This window comes from Onychomys torridus, chromosome 19 (assembly GCF_903995425.1).
Source record: "Onychomys torridus chromosome 19, mOncTor1.1, whole genome shotgun sequence".
NCBI classification, from domain to species: domain Eukaryota; kingdom Metazoa; phylum Chordata; class Mammalia; order Rodentia; family Cricetidae; genus Onychomys; species Onychomys torridus.
In genome coordinates this window covers 26,790,679-26,811,313 of record NC_050461.1, presented here as the reverse complement: position 1 = coordinate 26,811,313, position 20,635 = coordinate 26,790,679, and the positions used below count along the sequence as shown (strand labels likewise).

The following is a 20,635-nucleotide window of genomic DNA, read 5'->3' as shown; positions in this document are numbered from 1 at the left end:
CACACCATCTATCTCTCTTTCTCATTCTATGCTCATCATTAGTTTCCCAGGGAGAGGATATGGCTCTAATATTGGTCATATGATTCCCTCTTGAGTCAGACAGAAGGACTCTTCACTAACCATCTGAATGGAGACTAATAAGAGGGCACCATTAATCATGGCTTTTTGTTTTTTTTGTTTTTTGTTTTGTTTTGTTTTTGCCATAGGCAACATCTACCTGCCATGAGGAGAAGAGCTTCAGACAATATGGGGCTTGGTGGGAGACTGTGATAAAGACTGGAGAAATGTATTATACATGTTCAATTGTAGTAAATTACTTTTATTGACAGAAATTGTGTTGTCTATCCAGTCTTCATCACTGTCCTCCACCATGCCCCACATTGTTCAAAATCCTTGTCTTCATACGTATTTTCACCAGTCATAAATTAGGAATTTCTGTCCTTTAAATATTGGAATAAGTTTGCCCAATTTTCTTTTCTACATTTTCCTTCCTTGAGTTGTTTCCTTTCTGGAAGATTGGCATAAAGTGCAGTGCAGTGTCACAGCATCACAGTGTCTCAGTGTCTCACTGTTTTGTTCTTCCCCATCCGCACATCTCCAGCAGAGCACTGTACCTTTCATGGGCCAAGGCTGTCTCCCAGGTGGAGTCTTGAAGGTCTGACTTGTGGTAGAGGCTGTACATCTTTCTAATAATTGATCCTGGCACTGCAGCTCTTTCAACTGTCGATGCCAACTTCTAAACTTTGGAGATGGTGGTTCATGGTCAATGATACATATGGTCTTTAGCCCAATGGGACAATCATGAGGTCATCTTCATTTTGTTTTCCATTGTTTTTTCCAAAAGGGGGGTTGTGTTATACCTATGTGCTACCTCAACAAAAGCTTGGAAAGGGTAAGATATGGTTCTTCCAAAGCAAACTTGCTAATGATAGGGCAAGAAGATCCACTCTAATGAACCATTATAATGAAATTTCAATAGATGGGGGATTGATACTATGGGAACTAGATTCTGAAAATGTTTATTAACAATCCAGTAGCTCCTCAGGTTCACCTTTGCATAAAAGATAAAGATATGCTTATAAAATATTGTAGTTGAAATTTTATCTATATTTACTATTTTGTTTCAACACAATAGACCTTCAAAAAACATATGCAGCTTCCCTACTTTGAAAAGCAAAGAATGCAGAAAATGCAGAGCATAGCAGAGGATGGTGTTTGGGTGCATTTAGAAGTTTTTTCCTTCCACTGGTTAGTTGATATGCTATATTGAATGAGGGAGTCATGACAGAAAGTTTACAAAGTGACAAGAAAAGGGAGTCTAAGGTTTTTTTAGTGTCTTCACAAACATATCTTGGTGTAGCTATGTTAAGTCTTAGTCCCTACCATTTCCCCCTAGCCTTTCATGAAGGGGTCTGAAAGAAATGTTTTCTCCAGGTTAAGTATATAGAAGCACATAGTTCTTGATTGCCATTAACAGTCAATACTGGTACATAGAACATAGGATTGATGTGGAAAATGTAAGGCATAAAATCTTACAGCACAGAAAAACACCAATATTCCATTTGTGGCCACAATTTACTTCAAATTCAGATTGAATACTGCCTAGAATTTGTAACTAGAATTTACATTCTTAATTCCTCTGAGAATTCCCTCCATGAGACAGATCTCCCAGCCTTGGCCTGTGTCCACTCCTGGTCATAATTTTCTCTGTCATTTTGAGTGGAAAACATGAACAATGGAAGTAGAACTCAGCCTGGCTCAGTTTCAGAAGATTCCACTAAATACAACAAGTATGTGGATACTATTCAGTTGTCTTTAAAAAATATGTCTTAGCATAGTGTTATGAGACATGGAACATATGCTATAAAATTGGACACAGATCCTCCCCCATAAGGAAGTGTGTTCCATAAATAGAGGAGAAAGTGTGCAAAATTCACACAATAAGATGCATTTGGGCCATGGGAATTCTGAGAGGGAGTTGGACAGTTTGAAGATGAGGAAAGCCTTCACAGTAGTGAATGATTAGTAACTCTTCTTCTTTCCTTTGTTTTCTTGAGACCTGGTCTCACTGCATAGCCCTGTCTGTACCAGAAGTTGTTATGTAGAGCAGGCCAGCCTCCATTTTACAGCAATCCTCCTGAATCTGACTCCCAAGAGCTAGGATTTACAGATGCATGCTTTAGCAAAGATCACTGTCTTTTTTTTTCTACAGAAAAACATTATTACTTATTATTTCACAAATTGGAAAACACATGTAGTGTACTTTGGTCATATCCTTCTGCCCTGATATTTTCTTCCTACTCAATCCCCTTCTTATCCTCAATGAATCCCCTTCTTACTTCCATGTAATTATTATTTTGTGAGTGTGCCCACTATATTTAAGAAGAATTGTTTGCATGAGGATGAGTAGGGAGTTATTGAAAGGTAATTTACTTGTGGCTAGAACACCAAGGAATATGATTCCCCTTGCCTTTTCAACGATCAACCACCTATCATGGGGTTCTCCCCCTGTCCTTGTTGGAATGTCAGGGTGCCCAGTGATGGGCAGGTATTATGCAGATTGCCGTGGCTGCTCTAATTTCATAGGTAGGAAGGCTGTGTCAGAGAGGCTGTGACAGAGAACAGTATTTCACAAAGTTCTTTTCTATCCTCTGTCTTTTACATTTTTTTTCTATTCCCTCCTTCCACAATGTTTCATGGAGGGCATTATATGCATTCTGATAAGTGAATCTAGGTGACATCTTACCCTCTACACAGTGTTGACTCTTCCCTGGGGAATCGTGACATACTCTCTTCTTTATCCATGTGCTTTATTACATTATCTAGTGTGCCCACTTCACCTTTTCAGTGTTGAACTTTTAGGTAGGTTTTGTGCATGCCATCATGGTCTTGGGCAGTTCATATGTGCACCAACCCTGTTGTGTAGCTGATATTTTCCTGGTCCTGCCTGGCTCCTGTGGTCCTGCAGTCCCTTGGACCCAAGTAAACACACAGAGGCTTATATTAATTAAAACTGCTCAGGCCTACCACTGGCTAGCTCTTACATTTAAACTAACCCATAATTCTTATTTATGTTTAGGCACGTGGCTTGGTACCTTTTCTCAGTTCTGCTTTCACATCTTGCTTCCCCTGTGTCTGGCTGGCGACTCCTGACTCAGCCTTTCTGTTCCCAGAATTCTCCTATCTGCTTATCCCACCTCTTATACTTCCTGCCTGGCTACTGGCCAGTCAGCATATTATTCATCAACCAAATCAGAACAACACACATTCACAGCATACAGAAAGACATCCCCAGCACTGTTGTGTCTGGAAAGTGCCTTTTCTATGGAGTTGTCCCAACCTCTAGCTCTTACAGTCTTTCCATCTCCTCTTCCAAGTAAATCCCTGAGATAAAAATAATTTTTGTAGGTCTGAATGCTCCACATATTCATATGTTAATGAGCACTTCAATATTTTTTATAGCAGAACTTAATTATTAACTGGGGATTTATTTTAATTTTTAAGAGAGGGTTTCATGGACCACAAGTTGGCTTCAAACTTGCAATGTAGAAGATGATGACCTTGAACTCCTGATCCTTCTGCCTGCTCAATCTGCCAAGTTCTGTGATCACAGGCACCATATCCAGATTAATTTTTAATTTAAAACTCATGGATCTCTTCTGTATTATAGAAAAGTTAATTAAGAATCTCACTGCTAAGTGACTTAATCCAGAGCTTATAAATGGGATGATGCCTAAGCAGTGCTTCCTTGAATATAGTTCCTCATGTTGTGGTGACCCCAACCATAACATTATTTCATTGCTACTTTATAACTGTAATTTTGCTACTATTATAAATCAAAATATAAATATCTGATATTCAAGTCCTTTAGGGGTTGCAACCTAGAAGTTGAGAGCCAGTGGAACACCAGGTCAAAAAACAACCCCTATGATAGAAGTATGTAATCTTGTTGGAGGACAAGAGGAACAAAGTGTGGTTTTATATTAGTTTAGAAAGTGAATGAAAATTTAAGAGGCAAAGGCAAAAGGAAATCTAATAAACATTTGTTTTCCTGTTTCTAAACTATTTCATGACAGAGGTGATTATGTGCCATTTAACAACTCTGAACATGGGAATATATTTGAAAAAACGAGTTGAGTGGTATGTCAGTGGGAGTCGGGTATAAAACAAGCAAAATCAGAAATTTAAAATGAAAATGAAGTATTGTATCATAGCTGAAGTTATCAGAATGGAATTATGTTTAGATTATAATATGGATACATATGAGAATGTGTAAAACGTTTATAGATATGCATATATAATGGTCAAAACTGAAACAATCTGAGCTATAAAAATCAGAGGTAATATTGAATGTATCAAAAACTATAAAATAAATATAGTAGAGGACATGACACACATCTCCCATGCTGAAAAATCTGCAAAAATATTTATGTATACCCCAGGAAAGGGGTGGAGAATGTGTGGGTGACAGCTGCTGACCACTTTCCACTGAGATGATGTGGAAAGGGGAGTAGTAGCATGGCTGTGGAGAAACCTGCGAATTACTACCAGACCCAGTGACCGAGTCCATTTTCCACTACTGTTAAAAACAAAACATTAGAGGACTGGGAACTTTAACCAGGCTCAGCGGTTAAGAGCACTGGCTGCTTTTCTAGAGATCCTGGGTTCAATTTCGAGCACCCACATGGTGACTCACAACTATCTGTAACTCCAGTTTCAGGGGATTTATCACTGTCTTCTGGCATTAGTGGGCACTGGGCAAAGATGAGGTTCACAGATACACATGCAAGCAAAACACCTATACATGTGAAATACATAAAATCTGAAAATAAAAATGTTTGAGGGACTTGGGACATGGCTCAGAGGGTAAAGCACTTTTCATTTGAGTATGAGGACTTGCATTGGAATCCATAGAACTCACATACAAGCCAGGCACAACAGTCAGTCTGGAATCCCAGGATGCCCTAGTGAGATTCTGAGGTTTGGACAAGAGAATCCATGGAAGCGCCTAGGCCACACAGTGGCTAACAACAAGGAGATTGACACCTGAAGTTGTCCTCTAACCTCCACATTTGGGCTGTAGCATGTAGCCTCTCCACCACCAAATACACACATACACACACACACACACACACACACACACACACACACACACACACACTCAAGGCTAGGTACGTTCTAAAGAAAAGAGGTTATATTGCCTCATTGAGAGCCAAGAGTGTGTAGCTGGCTTCTGTTCAGCTTTTGGTTGGGACATGCTTATCAGACAATGCCATATGAGCACATAGGAAGCCAGAGAACTGGGACATTCTGCTCTTGCTCTTTTCATAATAATTCTCTCTCACACACAAAGAAACCACAAAACCAGCTTTACCAAACTTTCCCTGAGAGCAGCTTGTCCAGGTTTTCTTTGTAGCATCACATTATGGAGATTCCATGCCTTTCTTTACAGCACCCACAGGACAATGTTTCTAATACATGGAACCTTGGAGGCCACACTCAAACATCTTCCATCCAAAGCCGTGAGATCCTTGAAGTTCATACCACCTTGATAAACAATGTTGATGACATGACCCTTCGGTGTAAGGAGAGGCAGAGAACCTCACCTCTAGGGTCTTCCTTCCTAAAGCTGTAAGCCCAGTTTAATTACAAGACTATATCCATGGGTAGAGTTATACCAAATGCCAGATGAGTCTTCCTCAAGCTGCCAAAGCCATCAAATACAAAGCCTGAGAAAGGTGAGAGCCCAGATGGCCTAGGGAGGCATAGTGACCAACCTCAACAAGAACTTTGAGTGGGACCTTACACAGGAAGATCTCAGAAAGAAAAAAAAATGAAAATCCAGGAAAAGATGCCCTTTAAGCTGTAATACTATCTCAGTGTTGGATGCCTTTTAATTTGTAATAATATCTTAGTGTTGGGTGACTTTTAATTTGTAATAATATCTCTGTATCGGGTTTCTGTTGTGGCACACACACCTTGGTACTGTATTAAACAGGAAGCAAGCATGGAGTGGTACACTGTTTGCTGACTACCCACGAAACTACAAAGTATTAAAAATAGTTATTTGAATATGATGGCCACTCTCTATAAATTTATTTTACCTGCAAAGCCTTGTTTGAAGCATGGGCTTAAGGATTCCCCCAGACATTTTGCTTTAGTCCAGACAGTTTTATTCTGAAAATAACGTTGCAAGAAATGGATACATATTAAATTATTTTTGAATCCATACCATCAGGAAAACAAACGTTCATGTAATGTGCCTATGACTGTTTACCTCAAGAATATTCTTGACTGACAACACACTGTGAAAGATAACTTCACAGCTCCTGGGATAGAAGAAATAGATCTAAACAATGGGCTCACATAGTGATGGAGCTTGCCAAGGTGCTTTCCAAATTTAATTGGAAAACATAGTCACCATGAAGGTAATTGAAACTATGACTACAAATCTTTCTGAAAAATCATCATCTATAGTGGGCTTTTACTTCATTTATTTCTAGCTTTTTCCATATATATCAAAAATGAAAAAGGAAAAGGAAATTGGATACACTAGAAAGTAATGAAATCTGAAGTCATTCTTTTTTCTATTAAGTAGATCTATAATCATCACTGCCCCTACTCTTTCAATCCATTTCTTTCAGATTTTTACTCAGGACATACTTTCTCAATAGGTTGACTCTTTTTTTTTTTTTTAAAGTGGTTCCAACCCCAGGTTTCCCTCTTCCAGGATCCACCTTCTCCATTTTGAAGTTAACTGTAGTCAAACGCTGAATTGTGTGCCTCATGCATAAAACAGAGACCCATTTGAAATAAATAATGGTTTCTTCAATGTATTGTTTATCTTTCAATGGGAAGGAGGAAGACAGGGAGAGAGACAAAGAAAGACAGAGACAGAAAGAGACAGAGATTGAGATTATGTGGGTAGTTGTCATTTTTATAAGGTTCTTGTTTTATTTTGTTTTACTTTATTTTAGAGACAGGAACTCCAAGGTTGTCTAAACCAGCCTCAAACTTATGATTATCTCTTTCTGCCTCTTTGGTGCTGGATGACAGCTGATACCACCATTCCTGACTTACATTTAAAATATTATGGCTATGGCTGTCACTTTTTTCATTATCAATCTGAAGACAATTGATAACACCTTTATTGATAACAATTAGTTGTTTCTAATATTGCAGGATCCTTGGAACATTACATCTAAACTCTGATAGTATTAGGTTAAAAAAAAGAAATTATCAGTAATTAGCAGATTCATATATACTCCTTAAGATATTGTGACTAGGTTTAGCACCTCAAAAAATGATTTATTGAAATTCATAATTCAAAATTGTCAAAGCAAATAATTTATTCTTAATGTAACTTGAGGTATTTTGTTTTAAATATATATTTTATTCTTTATACATGATTTTATTTTCAGGTTTGAAATCTAAATGGAAAATCTGATTTTTAAAGAATTAGCAACTTGTTAGGGTTTAATTTCTAATAGACAGTTACTGAAATGTTTGGAACTATTTTAATAAGGCTTATGAGATACTCAGTCTTCTGAGGCTCTAAGATGGTAACCCAGGGAAACGCAAATGACATCCTTGATTTTTTTTTTTTTCTTTCAGACATAGTATATACCAAATGTGTGGAAAGACTTATGATTGTCAAAGTGGGCCTGTCCCTTCTACAGGTACATTTCAGTGGAGCTTTGAAAGACACCATTTAGCCGGGTGGTGGCGGCCCACGCCTTTAATCCCAGAATTCAGGAAGCAGAGCCAGGTGGATCTCTGTGAGTTCCGGGCCAACCTGGTCTACAGAGTGAGATCCAGGACAGGCACCAAAACTACACAGAGAAACCCTGTCTTGAAAAACCAGAAAAATAAAAATCAAGATTAAAAAAGACACAGTTTGAAGGTCTGAGAACAGTGTTAGAACTCTGCCATAGAACTGCCGCTATCAGAAAGGGGAATTTAGTATCTCTACACAGTAAACGGGTTGTACTTTGACTAATCCTAATGGTTTTGTTGTTATTATGGATACTTGTGAAATGTCAGGGCAGGACCTCTATCATAATGAACATTTGTCTGGTCCCTCTTCCTAACACTTGCCTTTTAAACAGTGTCCTTGTCCCACCATCACCAGTAAGGGCTATGCAGACTCACTCATCAGAGAGAGAGAGGTCTCTGTCTTGTCCATCTACCTGCTAGCTTTTTTTTTTAATGGTAGTTCCCAAGCCACCCTGCACCTCACATCCCCCAAATCAAGGTCTCCCATGAGGAGTCAGCAGAGCCCAGCACACTGAGCCTAGGCAGGTTCAAGCCCCTTCCCACTGCACCAAGACTGTGCAAGGCGTCACACCACAGGCACCAGGTCCCAGAAGCCTGCTCATAGACCAGGGACAGAACCCGATCCCCCTGCTTGGGTGCCCTCCAAACAGTTGGAGCCAAACAACTGTCTTCCATATCCAGAGGGCATAGTCCAGTCCCATGGGGGCTCCACAGCCACCAGTCCACAGTTCATGAGCTTCCACTAGTGAGGCCAGTCATCTCTGCACACCCTCCCATCATGATCTTGATGTCCTTCACCTGCAGTATCTCTCCTCTCTCTCATCAGTTGGATTCCTGGAGCTCAGTCTGGTGCCTGGCCGTGGATCTCTGCATCTGCCTCCATCTGTTACTGGACAAAGGCTCTATGATAACAGCTAGGTTATTTGCTAGGTTGGTCACCAGAGTAGACTGGTCCAGGCACCCTCTGGACCACTGCCAGCAGACCAACGTGGGATCGTCCTTGGGTACCTGCTAGCTTAGCTAGGTTATTTGCCAGAGTAGACCTTTCCAGGCATCCTCTGGACCACTGCCCGCAGACCAAGGTGGGGCACCCTCTAGACCACTGCCAACAGACCAAGGTGGGGTCATCCTTGTGCACCTGCTAGCTTTTATGAAACTCCAAGAAGGACTAGTCTTGGAGGATCGGCTTCCTTCTTGAAACTCTTGACTCAGCTCTTCCTCTTTGTGTGTTCCCATGAAGTACCCAGCTCATTTCTGTAGTGAACTTTGTGTCATTGACTGATTCGTAGCCTGTGTGACTGCTCTACCGTAGCAGTTCTCAACACGCGGGTAGAGACCCCTTTGGGGGTCAAATGGCCCTGTCACAGGGGTCACCTAAGACCATCAGAAGACACGGATGTGGCATTATGATTCAAAATGGTAGCGAAACTACAGTTATGAAGAATTAGCAATGAAAATAATGTTATGGTTGGGGGTCATCACAATGTGCGGAACTGTATTAAAGGGTCTCAGCATTAGGAAGGTAGAGAACCATTGGTCTACTAAAATGTAACCTCTCTAAGGCCTTGTTCATTTTTCTCAGTGCTTGGAGAAGCTACATAAGATGAAGAACAGTCTTGAGAGCAGAATTTAATTTTCTTTCTGGATTATGAAAATAATCCATATTACCATCATTTGAATACACAGACATTCAGGGACAGAAGAACATGATGATGAAGATATTGTCAATGGGGGCTGTTCATGATTTTAGGATCACTCACAGTAGGTAATATTTTGCCTACCAAATATTGATTCCTTTTGTTTGGGAAAGAGCTCACTGGCTTTCCCCTGAGAGATTTCACATGCCAGAGCTTTCTGATGGCTGAAACTATGTGACAAATTCCTGTCTGTTACAGTCCTGAGATCATGGTAATAAGCAGAATGCAGGAACTGACCTGGGAAATAAACAAGTTTCTCCTTCTCAGGTCTAGTGCTTTGCTGATACATGGATGTGTAATCCTAGTTGAATTCATCAGAGCCTAGGCTGGGTCTTTCCTGGTCTAACCAAGAGAAGGCAGTTGCTCTCATTACCCTGAGGACTGCCTTGAGCTGTGGGGTTTGTGACAAATCCATGATTGCTGAGAAACGTTACTCATGAAGGAGAGAGTAGAGTCTGATACCCTGGTGATGTTGAACACTTTTATGTAACACTAGCACTGTTTGTTACCTTCCAGAGGCTTGAACCAATGACTGCCACACTTTTCAGCCCACATCAAGGGGAATCCCTATTTTCCAGGAGGGGTCTAATATTTAGTACTTTAAATATAAACAATGAGAAGGAAGTTTCAGAAAATAAAAAATGTGAGATACTAATAAACATGATCTCAGAATTATTCTTTACTCATAGGAGAATGACATCATATTTAGGTAGTATAGTCTGGCTTTTAGCCTCTGCTTTTGAAGTGTGTTTCTTGTGAAATAATTAATAATAAAATATTTAACCAGTATTTCTAAGTTTGTAGAAAAGCAGCTGCAGAAGATTTATCATGGGAATGTGCAACTGTACTCTTTGGCTTGCTTTTAGCTTCTTGGTCTGTCTTTCTAACAATATTTTTTTTAGGACAGAAATTAAAAGTGCTGACAGCGGCTGGAACTCTGTCATCATTTTGTCTGTGGAGGTCTGAATATGTGTGTGTTTGTGTGTGCATGCGCACATGTGCATGGAGGCCAGAAGTGAACCTTGGTGTTGTTTCTCGGGCACCATGGATCTTGAGTTTTGAGACATGGTCTCTCACTGGTGAAGACTGATCCTAATTAGTCTTAACAATTAAAACCAGGACTCAGATATCAAGAGTGAAAGCTGAAAGATCAGAAGCAGAGCAGTCACAGTCACTTCTTACCTCAGACTGAATGGGGGGATCCTGTCTCTACATATCCTCAGACTGAATTGGCTTTAGATCCTGTGTCCACCCACCTTACATTTCTGTCTCCACCTCCCAAGTGCTGGGATTAAAGGTGTAAGCCACCACAGCCAGGCTTTATTTCTCTTTTAGACTGGTTCAGTCTTGTATAGCCCAAGGTGGCTTTGAACACCTGATCTTCCTGCTTCTTTCTCCCAAATGCTGGGATTAAAGGTGTGTGCCACCACGGCCTGGCCTCTATGGTTAACTAGTGGCTGGCTCTGCCCTCTGATTCCCAGGCAAGCTTTGTCAGAACACAAACAAAATACCACACAACACTCTGGTGCTTGAAGATCACAAATTAGGCTAGGCCCAGTCAGGGATCTGCAAGTCTGTGTGTCCCCATTACCAGCATTACTAGCCCATGCCCCAGACCCACTCCCCATGCTTGATTTTTATGTGGGCTCTGGAGATTGAACGCAGGCCCTTCCACTTTAATAGCGAGCTCTTTGCCAACTAAACAATCTCCCAAAGTGTTGATCATCATTTGATGGGTGGGTCTTCCTCTGTTCCTCAGAAGAGCAACTGAGACATATTGAGTAGTTGTACAGAGGGAGATATTGATTTCAAGTACTTAGGAGCAAGACTAGTGGGTGGTTATTGCTTTACTCAACAAGAACTCACCCAAGCTCAGTTAAAAAATTGGAATAGTGCTGGTTACTTTCTCCCCTTTAGGGCCAGCTAAGTAGTAAGTATTTTGTTTAAAGATACATATGAATATTAGCGAATAACTGTAATGGTTATTCTTTGTGATCAATTTGACTGCATTTGGAATGAACTACAATCCAGATATAAAAGTCATACCTGTGAGAGATTATGTTTGCTTGGTTTGAGGTGAGTGGATCCACTTCTCACCTGGACCTCTGAGGTAGGAAGACACATGCCTTTGATGCTAATCTTGAGTCAGGAAGATAACACTTTTAATCTGGGCCACATCTTCTGCAAGAAGCCAATGAAAGGACATGGAAGAAGGAAGCTTTTGCTTTTTGCATTACAAGCAAATCTGTTCCTTCATTGGCATTGGAGCCTACTTCTTTGGAATTCCAACATATACTGAAGATCAACTGAGACATCCAGCCTTGTTGATGAGCATATATATATATATATCTGACTAATAACAGTACCTAATTGGGAAATCAGGCCAAATTGATTTCAGTGTAGAACACAGCAGCTTACAATATGCAGGAATAACTACATGTTGTACTCTCAGCATGATAGATGTTCCCAGTCAGTCACCTGGTCCAGCCAGTACTCTCTGTTGAGTGTGTGAATGTCCCTTACTCCAACCACGGTCCTTTTCATTTGTTTAGTTTTTCCTTCAATATTTGGAAGCTATGTTGCTTTGCCATGATTAAAGGAAGCTGTAGTGTTGCTGGTGACCCTGTGAAGGTGAGGATGCTTACCCAGTTCCTGAATAACCAGAGGATTACATTTAAGGTGTTTGTTTTGACTTTGGGAAATGTTGTATGATGTGCCATGGTTTGCTTTTTTTGTGATGTTCCTGACAATTCCTGAATATGTGGGTTTATGATTTTTTGCTGAGGACTGTCACCAGCCATTCTCTCTTAAAATACAGGTTCTCTTCTTATTCTTTCTCCTCTCATATACAAGGCCTATTCACTGTAGCCGAGAGTCTCATGTGTTCTTTGTATGTTCTACTTAAAAAAAGAAATCAACCCTTATCCACAGTAGTGTCCTGTCTGCAAGGTATGCTAGGACAGGGACGGCACAAAGCTTGTGGGAGTCATCAACCAATGTCTAATTTGACTTAAGGTCCACTCCAGATGGAACCCACAACCAACTCTGCTTAGGTGCCAAAGAACCTGCAACTACCTAGCCCACAGACCTTGGTCAAAAAAACTGGTCTTTAAAAAACAAATTATAGTGATAAAATGACTCTTAATGATATTCTGCTATAGTTATAGATCAGTGCCTTGTTTAGCCATCATGAGAGAAGCTTCCTCCTGCCAAAGATGGGAAATACAGAGTCTCACAGACAGACATTACACAGAGAATGAGAGACCTTGGAGACTCAGTCCTAAGTAGGATGTCTCCATCAAATCCCTCAGAGTTCAGTGAACCCCTCAGAAGAGGAGGCAAAAAGAGTCTATAAACCAGAGGTGTTGGGGGACACCAAGAAAACAAGGCCTTCTAAATCAACATGAGCAAAGCCTGTATGTACTCATATAGTCTGAAGCAGCGTGCACAGGGCCTGCATGAGTCTGCGCCAGGCCTTCTGAGTATACATTATGGTTCCAGTTTAGCGTCTTTATGGGATTCCAGAGTGTGCAAACTAGTAGGTTTCTAATGCTTGTGCCTTCTCTTGGGCCCTTTTCTTTCTGTTGGTTTGTCTTGTCCAACTTTGAGATGATAGTATTTGTTTTATCTTATATTTTGTTTTGTTACGTTCTTTAAAAATTAATGAATGAAAACCTAGCCACTAGGTAAAGGTTAACAACTGAACTGTCATTTATACCTGCTGGGAGATGGAAAATCGGTCTTCTCCAAAGGAGTGACACTGGGTGTATCAACCACTCCAGGACAGAAGTAGTTGACCAGCATATGAACTCCACGTGTTTTTTTTCTATGCTTCTGTTTTGTTTATAGTTTGGTGTTTTTGTTGTTATTGTTGTTTGTTCTTTTTTTTCTTTTGGGGGTAGTTTTATTTTGTTTGTTTGAGGTGTTTGTGGTATTGGATTTTTGTTTGTTTTTGGAGAAAGAACTTAAAGTCAGGTGGTTAAGGATGGGGAGAGGAATTGGAAGGACTTGGGCAAAGGGAAGAGTATGATCAGAATTTGTTTAAGTTTAAAAATTATTTTAAATAATAAAAAAATAAAGAAAACATCAAGCCCCCCAAAGAAACAAAACCCTCTCTAGAACATAAATGTTGGCTACTCCTCTACTTCTAGTCCATCAATCATCTTACTATAGATCCCATCTGCTATTAAACCCAATGTTGATTCTTAATTATTCTACTTTACAACTTTGTTGTTTTTATACTCTTTCTGCAGAAATTCTACTTATCTTCTAGTTTGCAACATGATCATCAAGGTTATTTTATTATTTTTTATGTTTTATCATTGTTTATTTTGTGTGCATGTGTGTGTGTGCGCGCGCGTGTGTGTGTGCGCGCGCGCGTGCGTGCGTGCATGTGTGTGTGTGTGTGTGTGTGTGTGTGTGTGTGTGTTGTTTGCGTGTATGGCTGTGCACCACATGCATGTGTGGCATTCACAGAGGTAAAAAGAGGCTATGGGATCCCCTTGAACTGGAGTTACCTACAGTTGTGAGCTGCCATGCAGATGCTGGGGACTGAGCTAATTCTTCAGTTCCTCTGATTTTATTTTAGTATATTTTTATTTGTGACAAGACCTTGCTGACTTTCCCAGACTGTGATTCCTGGGCTTATGTGATTCTCCATCTTAGCCTTCAAAGTATCTGAAGCTGCAGGATATAGACATGCTCCCATTGTGTCCCACATGATTCAATTCAGCACAAATAAGTCTAGCAATTGAGTTACCTTGTGAGTTTGTTCCTATGTTTCTCCTGCCAGTTCTTGCTACTTCTACATACTATTGTTTTATTTTTCGGTATCCACATTATATTTTAAATTATATATTTAAGTTCTAGATGCCATTTTAATGATATGTATATATGTGCACTTGTACAAGTGCTCTGACGGCTTTTTCTCAATGGGACCATTCACTTCTTTGTGGGACAGTCTTCAGAGTCTGCAGCTCCCATTGCTGGCATTTATTCCTCCCTCTCTCAGGCCATGTCTACTCGGAAGCATCTTGTGGATGTGTCGTTTCGTTCCTTTCTACCTCACACAGTCTCATACTGTTGCATAAGGTCAACATTCTGATGCCTTTGAGTAAGCAGAAGTCCCAGAGATGAAAGCAGGGCAGAACAGAATATTTCTGTAAGTTGTCCTGGTGTTTCATTTGTCCAAAATTCTAGGATTCAGTGTCTCTAGCTGTCAGATGCTGCTAAAACCTTGACACAGTCTCTCCTTCTCTGTCACCAGGCTTTGCTGTGCTTCTAGCCTCTTCATTGGTACTGGACAGTAAGCGACAAAAGTCTGGAAGGAGAGAAACGTACAACCCAAGTTCTTCTCATGGCAACCTGTCCCTCCAGGACTCCTACCATCGCTGCTCTTGCAGCCTGTCTACTCCTTACCATTGCTTTGAAAGAAATCTGGGCTTTCCAAAGAATTTGGTAAAAGAGCCAGATACCATCACAGGGGCTAAAGCAGATGTGTCCAAACAGCTTTATTCTGCACACTGATTGACATGCGCTACTTGGACATCAAGACTGTCGATTCTTTACATTGAGTGAATGCTTTATGTTGAGTGAATGCTTTTTTGTTAAAATCACATTTTGATTTACAGAAATATTTCAAAGGTTTGTTGTCAAATTCATTAGTCTTTTCCTTTACTACTTCAATTAATGCTTGAGAGAAGCTCTTCTAAACTCTCAGTCACACCTTCCTATCCCTGACTTTGGTTTCTTTACCTTTAAATTTCAATGTAAAATTTGTCTTAATTTTCATTTACAGAGTGTTTTGGAATTCTCTTTCTCCCTAGTTATTTAACAATCATTTGAAAAATACATCTTTCTTCCTTACTGGCTTAAGATTCTACTTTCTACAGATTGGAAATTGTGACATACAGTCTGTTTGTTTCTGAATGTTCTTTAGTCTGGCTGTGATTAAACCTGCCATGTCTGTATTCCCGACTGAACTTCAGGAATTCATTTCACTATACATCAGTTCAAGTCATTTCTCTCTTTTGCCCATTTCATCGGGGCTGGTCACATCAGGATGTCTTTGAGATGATAGAAGTAGTAATAACTTGGGCGAAGGTGGCAGCAGTGGCAATACAGGACAGGGCCAGAGGTGTGGTCTTAAGGACTGCCACCCATAGAGATCCAGGGACTCGGAGGCTGTCAGAAATGTCTGCTCAAACACGGCTTTAAGCCTTCCAGTGGCACTCCTAAAAACTGGTGGAATCCTTAACTCTATGACTGAGAACATAGGAAAAACAGATTCTGAGACACAGGGAAGATCTTTGTGGTGAAAAGCAGAAAAAGGGGCAGAATGAATATGTATAAACATCCGACGATTTCGTGGAGTCTTCTAGTTAAAGACATCAAGTGAAATCCAGCCCTGATTACATACCAAATAAAATTTACTGTGGCACCAACTCTAATAAATGTATGATTTCCAAGAGGCGGCCGCCCTTTCCACACTTTAAAGCCGTATGAAATATGCCACTAGGCTATAAACAGTGTTCGCAGTCAAGTGAAAGGCCCAGACTTGGGTGAGAAGGGCACAGAAGACAGATCTATCAAACTTGGGAGATTTAGAGGACAAGATGTTTCAAGCGATTATGTAGACGTCACTGGCAGAAAACATTTGAAGCAATTTGCCATTAACCCTAGTCTTGCATAGAGTGAAGGTTGGCAGGTTGCTATAAGGGCCAACCATGACTACAAGAAGTAGGAAGAGATTGGCAGGTGCTATACCATCATGAGGCACCGAGGCAATAATCCAGTCTGTGAGGAGAGTCAGCAACTTCCGCATATTTCAACCCTACTGACTTCAACCAGTCTTCCTTTATTTACCTAAAAAACATACATACTCTCACTTCCAATTGTATGTGTAACTTCTAACATACTGTTTAATCAAGTGCAAAGAATAGAATGCATAAAAATCCCACAGCAAGCTAACTCTGTTGACAGGTAAGCCAGCCCCAAGAATGGGAGCATGGGAGATCCTGCCCCGCCCCTCATCTGGCAGATGGTGTCCTGAGCAGGGGTGGGGAATAGGTGGTGGGGGGGGGGGGGGGGGATGGGGATGCTTCCTCCACCCCTACCCCTTACCACCTGTGGTAGGTGGGAGAGCTGGCCCTGAGTTCATGAGAACCTGTGAGCTGGTGTTGGGGAGGGAGCGATTTTTATCTCCTTGCCCCTTACCCCTCAATGCCTTCCCCAGGCAGGAGAAGGGTTCTCCGGGTCATGAGAGAGGAAGAGCTGGTCCTGCCCCTCACTGGCTGAAGCACTTGGGAGAGCAGGCCCTGCACCTCGCCTGGGCAGCACAGTAGAGCTGACCCTACCCACAGAGGGTGCTAGTGAGGTGAGCTGGCTCTGAGAATATGAGCAGAGAAATCTGGCCCCTACTCCTCCACTGCCAAATGGTGGTGTGAGCAAGGGAGAGAAGCCCTGCTTCCTTGCTTGTGGCAGGTGGGAGAGGAACTGTCCCTGACTCTCACCAGCTACAGCACACTCAGCAGAGTGGCCCCTGCATCTGGTCTGGACATCACAGTAGAGCTAGCCCTGGTGGTATAGGCCTGGGTGAGCCGACCCTGAGGGTGTGAAATCAGTAGAACCATCCCCACCCTTTGCTGCTTACTGAATAGGGTGAACTAGCCAGATGATGCTGGAGAGCTCGTCCTGGTGATCAAGCCAGCAACCACTCAGGCTATAAATGTGCTATAAATTGGCACATCCCAACATCGACCCTACCTATGGGGCTGGTTCTGAGGACCCAAAGTTGCAAGATCTCTGTGACACAGAGCAACAACAGGATATCCAAGAGGAGTCCCAGTGAGCTCAAAGTATCCAGGGGATAGCCAAAACCAGAGGCCTCGAACCAGGCCACGGATTCACTGCAATGAACACTTGTAAGTAAGATGTGTGAACTAAAGGGTATACTGTGTGACTCAGAGTGTCACCCCACAGCTTCCACGATAAGATTTTTCTTTTCCTTTACATTTTATTTTGTTTTATCTTGTGGGGGAGGTTGCAAGGGCAGAGGGTGAATGGAAAGGGCCTGGGAAATGAATGGAATCGAGATGCATGATGTGAAATCCACAAAGAATCAATAAAAGTTAAATTAGGGAGAAAAAAAGCCACAACAACAAAGCTGCTTTAATCTAGATGTGGTGACACATGCCTGTAATCCCATCACAGAGGCAAAGAGGATTGGCATGAGTTTGAGTCCAGCCTGGTCTCCAGAGTGAAGTCTTGTTTTTAAAAAACAAAAATGAAAACAAATAGAAAGATTGGTTTTGATGGTTGAAAATTAGTTTTCACAAGGTTTCCTTTGGCTTTGGACATTTTCAACTTCAAATTTTGACCATAAGGGCAGAATTGTAGAATTTGGGGCTTGGACAGTTTATTGATTCAGTTTTTAAATCTACATTTAACCAACACATGAGTTCTTGAAGAGGAAATGTTGGCCTGTACGTCAAAAGCAGTGCTAAGCTCAAGAGTCCTGTTTCTAATCACTGCTCTTAAATACTCACTGCGGAGGCCAGAAAGTTCCCATTAACTTTCCATATTAATTCCCGAGTCACTTTTCATATAACACCCTCCCCCACCTTCCTTTAAGGCTCAGCAAACAATTGTAATGTGGAGGGAGATAAAAGTGGTTTCTAGCCCTCTTCTGAGCATTAGATTTCTAAAAACAGCTGACACAGGCCTCTTTTGTAATCAAGTTTAACATAAATGCACCAGGAGTATGCAAATAAAACACAAGCTCCACGCTGGATGCAGAGGGGTGATGCATTGATGTAGTGCCATTTTTAAGGTCAGACATTGCTCCTGCCTTCTGGCCACGTGCGGCGGTCACACCACAGGTGACTGTCTCCTCACAGGCTTACCACGGCTGTGGATGCGCGGGCACTAGCAACCTGCCAACCTCATTACTTTGGGTAGTGTCGGTTCAGACAAACAGACCCCACCCCCACCCTGTTCTACCTCAGAGTCAGAAGGAAATGAAGCCACAAGGAGAACGAAAAGGGCTTTACCCACTCTGCCTCCTGCCTGGTCTCTCTGCCTTCCCCTGCTCTCTTCCTTCCTGCTTGGCTCCAGTGCGACCTCTGCTCTGCCCCAGGTAAAAATTGTGAAGAACGGCCATTGCCGACAAGAACCTCTTCACCTAAGGCTGTTCTACCCCACCTGGGCTTCCCCTTGACCTTCCGTCTGTTTGGGGGGGGGGGGATTATGAGCAAAGAAGGCAACTGCAGACAACTGACATCCAGAAGCCACGAGCTTTTCTAAAAATCAGATCTACACACCAGCCAAGACAGAACAATGGCTTTATCGCTGGAAGAATTTGTCCACTCCCTTGACCTAAGGACCCTCCCCAGGGTCCTAGAAATCCAGTCAGGCATCTACTTTGAAGGTAAGCATTTTTCTAATTCTTTAACTTGCCAGAAAGTTCTTATAAAGTCCCTTGGGAATTTGTGGGAGAGATTTTTAATAAAGACTACTTGAAAGGCTGTGTATATAGCCCAGTGTTTTGGCTATTTGGTTCGAACCTCATTGTACCCACAAACACAAATCTGAGTTCTCTAAAGGAAGGATGAGCGCGCACACGCGCGCGTGCACACACACACACAAATGTAAGGAGCTACTGAATAGTGGAGACCCAGTGGCTGGTGAAGGAGGGAGAAACTAAGGCTGGAGGAGGGATGGGGATGGCGAACTATGTGAATTGTGACCTTTTTCACCGATAGGCACTCAACAAGTCAATACAAATGATGTGCTACTTCTGCCTAGTCCTTGGAAATCATTGTAACACAGTTAAAAAAAAAAAAACAAGGAGGTGTATAAAATGGTATTAAAAATCAATATAAAATGAGCATTTTGTCAGATGTAGCAGGCAGTGGTGGCACATAGTTTTAATCCTAGTACGTGGAAGGGAAAGGCTGACAGATCTCTGAGTTTAAGGCCAGCCTGGTCTACAGAATGAGTTTCAGGATGACCAGGGCTACACAGAGAGACCCTGTCTCCACAAATAAACAAACAACAACAACACAGGGTTTGATTTCATTCACTGTAATAGTGAATGTTCTGCACATGATTAGGATAGAATAGACTGAGCTATAATCATGGATTGGTTGGGTGTATCCAAAAAACATTGTCGATACTTGTTTCTATATTATTTTTCAAAAGCAACAAACAAACAAACAAACAAACCAAAAAAACAACCAAAAGAAAACAATAGAACTTGCTTTGCTTCACCCCAAATGTGACTATCAAGAGCACAGTCCTTAGGAATAAGTGCTGCCTTGTTCCAAACGAACTTCTACAACTGCCTTGTGATTTTACTCCTCTTTCTGTAGTGAGCCCGCTCTAAACTCCTTGAATAGTGGCAAATTTTATTTAAAGATATAGAAATTAGTAGCCAGTGACTACAAAATCCCTTTTAAAATCTGTGTTGAAAAGTTAAAGTTCACTGAAAATTATTTAAAACTGGTAGGCTGGTGAATTTTGGTGTAACTTACTGTAATACGTGAAATCCCCAATGTTTTCTAGCATTTTAAAGTTAGTTTGATTACATACAATGTGCTGAAAACATTTTCTAGGTAGGTATCTATATATGCTTACAAGAACAGGAGGATTAAAACAAAACAAGGAACTGGGTCTAGTCAAAAGACTAGGAAATTAACGAATGGTTGGCTTTCAAACTCACTTCCCATGGTTAGACTTCCAATTTTTTTACTTTTCAAAGTAGTGGAAATGCACAGTAATTCTGGGTTTTTTGTTTTTTTGTTTGTTTGTTTGTTTGTTTTTATTTTAAGTACAGTAGTCAGTAAGTTATATGGGATTTTAAATACTTGGTTTTAAAATGGGTATTTTGTAGTGGGGAGAGGTGGTGCATGTCTTTTATCCCCACACTCAGGAGGCAGAGGCAGGTGGATCTCTGAGTTTGAGGCCAGCCTGGTCTGCAGAGTGAGTTCCAGTCCAGGGTTACACAGAGAAACCCTGTCTCAAACAAACAAATAAACAGACAGCAGCAACAACAAAGGATTTGGTTTTATTCCCTGTAAGAATGCATGTTCTGCACATGATTAGGATAGAATAGATTGAGCTAGGATCATGGATGTGTCCAATATATTTGAGAGTTTTGATGT

At 41.2% G+C, this 20,635-nt stretch overlaps 1 protein-coding gene across 1 annotated transcript in view; it reads left to right on the top strand.

Annotated features, from left to right (window-relative positions):
- The first annotated feature begins 18,809 nt into the window (after positions 1–18,809).
- Themis (thymocyte selection associated) overlaps positions 18,810–20,635 on the top strand; it is a 174,431-nt gene continuing 172,605 nt past the window's right edge. The window contains exon 1 of the mRNA XM_036168522.1: positions 18,810–18,900. Within this exon, the coding sequence (XP_036024415.1) occupies positions 18,810–18,900 (91 nt within the window). The remainder of the gene's footprint in view (positions 18,901–20,635) is intronic.